At 35.1% G+C, this 10,148-nt stretch overlaps 1 protein-coding gene across 1 annotated transcript in view; it reads right to left on the reverse strand.

Moving 5' to 3' along the window:
• Positions 1-8,518, reverse strand: part of LOC143035900 (UBA-like domain-containing protein 2-B) — a 92,626-nt gene extending 84,108 nt beyond the window's left edge. Inside the window, exon 1 of the mRNA XM_076203092.1 lies at positions 8,405-8,518. Coding sequence (XP_076059207.1) covers positions 8,405-8,428 — 24 coding nt within the window. The 5' untranslated portion in view covers positions 8,429-8,518. The remainder of the gene's footprint in view (positions 1-8,404) is intronic.
• Positions 8,519-10,148: the final 1,630 nt, after the last annotated feature.

Consider the following 10,148-nt stretch of genomic DNA (forward strand, 5'->3'; position numbering starts at 1 on the left):
TAATGAAACACTGAAAAAATAATAATAACAATGTGGATTTTTATGTAGATGCATTCACGTTTCGTTCGAGATACCGGCGCGCAACCGACGAGGTTGGGGAAAATGGCGCGAAAGGGACCAACGTGGAAATACAGTCTTCTCGAGCGGTCACATGGGTCTTACTTGTGGCTCTTGGTCACAGGCATAACGCTATAACCTCCTACTTCTGAGAGAGCGCCACACACTGTGAAGCTCCACCCCCCCCCAAGCAATGTGCCAAGTACTCTCAAGTAGAAAATGCAATGTTGCCAAATGCGAGAGAGGTAAGTTTCCATGGTTACACTGGTGCCTTCAACTTTGGGATTGAATAAACTCCATACAACTTTACATTTCTTTTCTACTACTTACGTGTGGGAATAATGTAACAAATAACAAACACAATAATACACGGGTACTTGTGAAACTATTCCTCACTTTAAGTGTTGTGTGTACTTCAAAGAATCGAAATTGCTGGCAGAATCGAACACGCCAAACTCATAACCTCGGTCGACTCCCCAAGCCCCGCCCCCAGATAACCTCGTTGCCCTGGCAACCAATCTATAGACTAATACTGTTGCCGAGGCAGATTAGCGACATAAAGGACGCTCAGTTTGTAAACATTCTCAATGGCTGCAGATGGGGTCGACTGATTTACCATTCATTATACGCCTCACATCCTCACGCGAGGATAGAATTCAAAAGTTTCAAAGACCTATATCAACCCAATTCTATCAATTTCTGAAAAGTTGAACACGGAGATATATATACATGTATATATATATATTTCTACTAGAAATATGATATGTAAATTTGGAAATCACCATTCAGATCGAAAAATAAATTTGAATATATGCCATATCATTGAGAATTGATCCAACTACAGTATTTGAATAACTTATACAACCTAAAACAAGGTTCACAAAATTATAATTACTCTATATGGCAAATAACCATTAACATAACGTTTCAAATATGACTACCAGTATCAAATTAATAAATCATGCCTGTTTTGTAGAAAGTACTTACTCAGTTCAAGGAGGGATATTTGACAGATGTACTCAAAAGATATGTTCCCCATTACATTTAGCTGTTGAAGTTTATTTTCTTACTCAAAAATACTGAAAACTCTCTCACGAAGTTGAGAAAACTAGAAAAGACCCATGACATCTCATGGCTAATACTGTATTATTCGAATATGAACCAATTTGATGAATGTGTGGACCTACAGCTGTCATTCTCTAGATTTTCTTACATTTTTTCAGTCTAGATGCCTCACAGATTCCCTTCCATAAACAACAAAGGGTCTGCAAACTCTAGGTTCAGTCCTTGCTCAAACCACATTTAGCACTGGCATCTGCATTCATTCAGAGTAACTACCACTTGCTCAGAAAATGTAGCAAAACAGTGAGTGCAGTAATACACTTTATGTCCTTTATACAGTAATGATTCTTGCCAGTTGTTGTATACAGAAAAGAAAACAGTCTTGGGTATACCTGGGTGGTTGACCAAATAGGTACTGAAAGGGTGACTTGTACTATGAGCACTAAATTCAAAACAAACAAATAAGAATTCAACTAAAGAGAAAGGGAGGGAAGAGACATTATCAACCTCTATGATTACATTCTTCTCCACTAACAACCTGGTATAGCATTGCAGTAATCTTATTAACACCTCTCCTGAATTTCCTCACATGGATGGTAAAAATGCAAACAAATGACACTGTTCATCTCTAAGAAATGCACGCTTATAATTCAATCATACATTAAATGTCAAGGCACAATATAACAACATAATATTCAGGGTAAGGTCTCTCAGGTCCCTCAATTCCTATACTAAAATCTCTCTCAGATTCCCACATCAACTAACATTAACTCCATCAGCTTAGGATCCTGCAATTTGCTGAATTACAATACATCATCTATTACTGGCCTGAACAAAATCCATGACCCAGATGCAACAACCACAAAGAAGTTCATTATACTGTATTAAAGTCCTACACTCACACCTGACAACTTGATGAAATCTTTTCAGTAAGTGACTTAGGGCTGAACTGGTGCCTGTGGCTAGTTGCTTGGGGACGGCACATCTAATGTAAGAGACAACTGAGACAACATATCGATTGATTCATACATCAAAAATTGTAATTCAATGGCTATGTACAATGAAACATGCAGTGTGCTATGTATGGCAACAAGCTTCATTAAACTGAGTTTTACAAGATCATAGGTAACAACTGGAATTATCATTACTTGACAAACTTAAGGACAATTACATATACATTCATTCCAACTGTGGCTCCCACAACAGCATAGTCTTAATAAGCAATATCTTTAAGTGACCTGAAATATGAGCTAAATTTCTATGTAAAAAATATTTTATCTTTCCTCATAAATACAAGATCATTCAATCAATCAAGCCATTGCCTTTGATCTCTCTTGTAGGAACCCTGTGAGTCTATGGATCAAGCTATAATCACTGGGTTGGCCCACATCTCATTCAGGGGAAAGATTATCTACTAGCAAACCAATATCCTGAACAGTCTGGTTTCACTTCCAAGAAATACATGGGAAGGCCCAAGGACCACTGCTGAGGCAACAAATACTATTATCATTATTATTCACAGTGCACTAATATTACTGTTGGCTGAATTAACAAAATTCTGAGCCACCATTTTGGGAACTGCCTAATATCATCTGGATACAAATCTCCATTAAAAACTAAGATAAGTTCTATACAGCCTACAGCCTTCAAACATCCCACTTAGGCTTACAAGGATGAAACCACTAGGTCATATGTTACCATTCACACAAGTATTGCCAGTCTATGCTTCAATTCTTGAATAATCAAATAGAGAAGAATCTAACTTACTATGAAGCTGACAACAAGACCCAAGGTCTTTTACATCATTATGTAAATAGAAATACACTGGTTGAAACTTCTCGCAGCAGAGCACGGTCTTTCTATTAGATACATGTTTGATAACCTACAATGTCTAACAAAAAAGGCATCCATCCATTTGTTAACCAATGAATGTGCCTTAACACATACTTTCATTCTGCCCATCATTTTTCTTTCAACCTGTATGTCATTACCTGCAAAATTAGGTGGCTAGACATGGAAGGGAAGCATCCTCACTCCTTTTATTCATGCGACACATTAACCAAATCTTAACCACTGTACAGTGAAACTCTACCATATATATATATATATATATCTATATACATATATATATATATATATATATATATATTTTTTTATATATATATATATATATATATATACATATATACACACACCGTGGTTTTCAAGTTTGATTTTTAATAGAATACATTACTGTACTAAAATAGATTAATGATGAATACATCCAAGTAGTGGTCCTATGAGATGGAACCTATCTTCAAAACATTATCAACATCCTCGCCTCTATCTGAAGACACAGCCCCAAGGAGCCAACATACAGTCCTTGATCTGGGCTCAAGATCTTTGTAATCAACTTTGTATTTTTTTTCCATTTTTTTCATATCAGGAGGACTGACAACTGGTACTTTCCCCCTCCTCCTATTCTTATCAGTTGGTGATGAAGATACAGTCTAACATTAATAAAACACACAACAGTCCAGTGTTTCTTCCCCAAGAGATCTATGAGAGAGACTGATGACTGGTTCCAGCCAATGAGGCTGTAGGCTTAAAAAAAAAAAAAAAAAAAAAATATATATATATATATATATTCATATATATGTGTGTATATATATGTGTATATATATGTAAATATATATATATATATATATATATATATATATATATATACATAAATATATATGTTATATATTTATATTTATATCAAATTACTACACCACATTCTTGTTTTCTTGATTGGCACACCAGCATAACAGTTCTCCATAAGTTCTTGATTGTTTTGCAATTTGTTATGTGGTATATCAAATAATTGAGAGCAAACAAGTGAATATTCTGGAATCTTTCAAAAGTAGAATATTTCAGTTCCAACACCAGCATTATTGGCTTATTTGCAGTTCCTTTAAACTGCACCTCCTTCCCTTTTAAAACACTACTACCATTAGTGCCACTGAAAAGTAATACTGAACATTTGAAATATAATGCTGAATTTATTTACAATATCCACTACCCCAGCTTTTGTCTTTTAACCATTTTATGGCTTCTTATAAATCTGTTCTAAGTGCTGTCAGGTAATTCTTTTCAGCTGAAAGCAATGCCCTCTGCAATACAGGGGTTAATTTATACATCGGAGTTCAAGTACATTTCTTCAGCCTTTCAAGTTTTCCTTTCTTTTCATAAATTTAATGGGCAGTCTCACTCGGAGCAATTTATACATATTCAATATGATGGTAGATAGAACTCCATGCCGTCAACTAGCTCTGGATCATCGTAAATTCTTTTGTGAGGCTTTTCTACTGCACTTTGATGTTTGCATTTCCTGATCCATCTCCTTCCTTTTCACAAAATGGATCCTGATGCTTATTATGTATCATATGTGAAGGTAATTCAAACTATGCTGACAGCATTCTTCAGCATTGTGATGTCCTTTGGGTTGAATGGTGTTAGTAGTGGCTATCACTTTTCAAACATCAATCTTCATTTTTATGTAATATTTTTCTTTATAACTACAAGTTCATCCTATTTCATTCTAAGTGATGTAACTCAAGCCACTACATTTTTAGTCAGCTATATGTTAGCCGAGTAACCACACTTCTTAACAGTCAAGATTTAGATTTTGGTAACTCAAATGCATATATACAACACAAAAGAAAATCATGAATGTCATGTTACTGTATAAGGTTAGCTATAATAAGATTCCATCATGTATGTCAGATTCCAGGATACAAGACAATCTTATATACATAAATAAAACAAGTTCTATTACTAATTTTCAATAATGTAACTGTAATTTATTATCCAACTATGGAAATATGACCTGCATAGCCCTTATAGTCAATACTGACACAACAAACATGATTTCACCAATGTCACCCCTATATTGTCAATAATATTGTGCAATATTATTGACTGTGTTGAGGCCACTTTATCAACTATTACTGTTAAGAATTTCTGTATACCACTGCATACTCAACTCCATTTTTCAACCTTTAAGCCTTCAGCACATAACCACATAAATTACCTAATTTTTTAACACAAAAGTTCATGCTAACATAGCACATTGCACTTTCCACCTGCTTTATAACTATTCTGACAGGTTCAATCCCAAGCAGTTACAGATGACTGTTATTTGCCCTAGTTAGCCTATACCAGTGCATGGAGCAGGATGATGTTTCAGCCATAGCTGTGCTCATCCTGGCATAAGCTCTTCATCACATAACCCAAATTTATTTATTTTCATTATACTTGATGATGCATTTTATTTTCTTCCTAACACAAGCTCCTCATCATGTAACCTAAGTTTATTTCTTTTCGTTATACTTGATGTTGCACTTTCCTTGCACATAGGGAAACCCTTTTGTAAATTCATAAAAAGTCCAATAGTCCACAAAACATTCCCTCATATAGTATGACAAAAGCAATACATAATGTTTAATAAAGAGAAGCAAAAGGATGTGCCCAAACTAAGTAAGCTCACAACTTGTAAACCTCGACATATTTTCACACTGTCCTTCCTATATTTCATTTTATACTTTTCGAAAGATATACCTAGAACAACTTTTTGTCAAATCCCAGCCATTTCCTAATTCTAAAACATTCTAATATATGTCATATAATTTAATCTTATTGGAGAACTGCTTCAATACCACAGTGCTACAGTGCATCAGCATGTATGCAGTAAGATATCCAAGTAAGATTCTTTGGTATTTTGTTTCTTCTAAACAAATTGACTCTGCAATCTGACACCAAGAAACAATGTGTAATTCAACAAAAACATCCTTCGGATTACTAAAATTCTTTTCCTATGAACTATAATACACTTCAATTTAATCACAATCTGAAAACTTTTGGCATTTACTTTCTGGAAGTGCAACCCTAAGAGGCTGGCACATGGTCCATGAACTGGCCCATGTTTCCTCCATTTCATTTATGTATGGAGAACTGACAATTGGTGGATGTACCCATATATCTCCTCCTATCAGCTGGTGACAAAGAAACAGACCAACACGAATACAATGCAGAAAAGTCCAATATTCCTTTCTAGAGAAATCCATGGGAGGACCCAAGGAATGTCTTATGTTTACGTGGTGCTGCAAGTTTCTAGTCTGTAAAACTTGAGGCAAAAATTATAATATTATCAAACTGGTCTATGCTCCATTTACAAGTCTGAATTCTTGACTACAACATCTCTCAAACAAATGTTTTTAATTTCTGGGGTTTCTTGTTTAAACTAACAATATAGTTTCTAACTTTTCTTTTTCCAATCAATTTATGTGAACAAGTTTGTGACTGTTCTTGTTATTATAGCTAGGCCTATTCAACTATTTTTTTTAATATCTAACATTCATCTCTGAGAAATTTGTGGGACACATTTGTCAAAATGCTGGGGCTTGAAAAATGCATGAAATATCTATGAAAGGGTACAAGATCATAGCGAGTTGTTAAATTTATATTCTGGATTGAAATTTTTACATTAAAATGTAATGTTTTTTATTTTTATTTATCTATTCTTTTCTTTTTACCTTTTTTCAGACAAGTCAACGAAGCTACAACTGCTGCCATTGCAAGTTAAGATATGGAGGACTCATCTATCTTATGGTATTAAAGGACACAGTACCTGACATGTTATTGCAACAATATATTACAGGGGTATTATATGTGTGGTAACATATTTATAGATTAGGACACCAATAAATACCAGCCCAAAATGATCCTGCAAGGACACCTGAGTAATATCTCTATTCTACCCATCCTCAAACCCTGTCAGTTTCTTTATTACCATTTAAAGGTACAGGGGGTGACATTCAATCATCAGCTCATGCCCTTGACCACTTTATCAACTCAATATTTACTCTACAGTTAAACACACGGTAAGATGACAACTGGCAACTACTTCCCTTCTACAATCTTCACTTGATGAGATACAGTACTTCACTAATACAACACACAACACCAGTCTAATATTTCTTCCCAGGGAGATCTAAAAGAGGACTAAGAAAGCCAATACCAACTGCTATAGTTCTACAGGTTTCCAGTTAACAAAACTTGAAGCAACAACAGATTGATTAATTGCTCTTGAACCTAAGACTATACTAAGTAATCTTGTAGAATATCCTTATTTTTTACTATAGAGAGACATGATTAAAGAGTTACGTACAAAATAATAACAGTGATTTACATATATGTTGAATACAAATTTACTCCACTACCATATTATATGGGACCAATAATGGGTGCTTATTTGTATTGGTCCCACAAAATGGATGTTGACGAAAAACATCTCACCACCACACACTGTTATACCTGATCAACGTATGAAGATGCAGACCCTAAGTGCCCTTTCAATTTGACTATCTTTGCTTCATTCTTTCACAACCAGTAATTACTCCCATCCTGGTCCTACCATGTCAGAGAAACAGATCCTCACAAATACAACACCGAAAATAAACTAACATTTTTGCCAGGAAAGATCTGTAATAGGACCTGAGGAATGGCAGTATCTAATCATCTAATGTCAAGCAGAAGGTTTCTTGTCACTGAAACTCAAAGCTGCACTGCAACATTTGCAATACCACAATCCACATATACCCATAATCATACTGTGCCACTTTCCACTGCCTCTAAAATCTGTTTCCCACATTTACAAGCATTATTTCGACATTCAAAATCGAGGAACACACATCTGCTATCACTCATTTGCAAACCTTAATCCCACCAAATTTACCACATGATCAATGGGGTGAAAAAAGAAAATGAATGTTTCATTACTAATTTCAACAAATCTCAATTATGAATTTATGTACCTTTCACTACATAAAATCCTTTTAACTGTCAATGGACATGCCACCCTCAATATCAAATTATAACTCTATAAGACTAACAAATAATATTTTGCAACATATACTACATTGCAAATCAAACATAACTATTATTCCTTAACAATCTGGTTTTCGTAAAGGAATGGGGGTAAAAATCACAAGAACGGGTGAAACACTGCATCCACTATTATGCTACTACTACAGGGATGTGTGTCAGGTTGCAGTCCGACGAGCAAGGACCTTGCCTTGTTTATCATTTTCAAGCCCCGCTATCCTCTTCCACTCCATTCTCTACCGCCACCCAGTATTGGTTCTACACACACATCTTTAAATTTACGGATTTGCAAGCCCTTTATCTCGAATACAACCGGCTACTGAAACATTTACATCTTCAAACCATTGCGTTATACACATAACAGGAATTGCTATTTTACCTGTTCGCGTAATGATGAATCCATATTGTCAAAGACCGAGATATTCACCCTTTACTCACAAGGTAATCGACCACACTAGGGGTGTTTTGAAAATACAAGGAGAATATGTTCCAGTAATGACGTCAGCAGAGATATTTTGGTGTCGTGACCAACCTATGCGTATATCACGGTTATTTTAAATTCAGTTTGTTAATAATATGAATTTCAGAACTAGATATTTCACACATAAATCTTCAATATTTACTTCAAGTTTATTCTTTCTATCATGGTAAACACATGCACCGTTACTGTTTGTTAAAAATCTAAATATATTTGGGTACGTTCAGTTGGCTAACATGAAAACCATGGTGCAAGGAGATATTCGTAAACATAAACAATGCTATAGTGTTTTTATAGAAACATCCGAATATATCCCAAATTCGTAAAATATTATAAAATTACATCTAAAAATTATATATTTCCTTCGATTTTCTTTGTTCTGTTTTTATAGCAACCTAAAGCATGAAAATATACTTTTAAAAGTCCTAAAAATATGCACTCAAGGAATGGCTGTTGCCGATGCAATCTGTGACGTAATCTGACTGATGCTGAGACACTTGTTTACATTTACGAATTCAATGAATTACTATCAAGAACTTTAATATCATGGAAATAACCGAGCTATTTACATCATATTATTTACATATGCTGACGAATTCAGATATGGCACCTCTTAATTTGTTTATTGGCTGGACGTTCTCTTCTATACGACAAGGTAAGACTATTATGTTTTGGAATAGTAAAGTCGTGCTCTTTGTTTACAGATCATGATGATCGATAAACTGTATTTCTAAAGTAATAAAACAAACCAATACGATTAATTTCACGCTCTAAGCAGAGGCTCACTGTATACTAGAATAATTTATTCCAAATCGTTTCAAATTTCGTGTTCATACATGTACAAAGTCAGTGAAAGTTAGTCCCTACTAATCCTTGCATATACCGGTAATTACTGAATCTAGTCAGCCTCGTAGTAGTCATTATTTTTTGCTTAGTCAAATCACACAACAAGCTTTTAATTACATGACCTTTATATATATCTCACATGCTCATGAACACCCGGTTTGAAATTAGGCACGTCTGTATTAGAATATATATAATTATTGTCTCGAGCGGAAATCGATCATGGGATCGCTGAGTTAGCAGTCCAAGCCGCTACCACTACACCAGCGTACCGCGCGTTCGCGTGTGATTTGTCGGTCCAGTTTTTTTTATTTTTATTACAGGATTCGAACCAGGCACTCAAGATATCTGTTCCACGGAGTAACAGTCATGCGTGTGTGTTTACGCTCGCTGGGTCCCGTCCAGTTGGTCACACCCAGCTTCAAATTTACGTTTAGTTCCAATCCTTAGTAACCAATTATAAAATTTAGATTTGAATCCATGTATTGTTCCAGTTTGAGCAATACCACGTAAGCTATTTCAAGGACTACATCTACATGGAAAACTGTATTTCTTCACATGTACGTGTGTATCTACCTAATTGTAGTATACAAGAAAGAAGCAACGCTCATTGGAGCCAGTTTCCTACTCTCCAATTTATTATACCTAAAACTTTGACCCACTCACGGAGAAAGATAAGCTGAGATACAAAGTAAACCTTATATTTCGACCATTAGCTGTGATCCTCTTCGAAATGTACGATTCTCAGCTTATCTTTCTCCGAGAGTGGGTCTAAGTTTTATTCTACTCAAGTGCTACTACA

The sequence above is a fragment of the Oratosquilla oratoria genome, chromosome 19 (genome assembly GCF_046742065.1).
Source record: "Oratosquilla oratoria isolate Oo_2021 chromosome 19, ASM4674206v1, whole genome shotgun sequence".
Lineage (NCBI taxonomy): Eukaryota > Metazoa > Arthropoda > Malacostraca > Stomatopoda > Squillidae > Oratosquilla > Oratosquilla oratoria.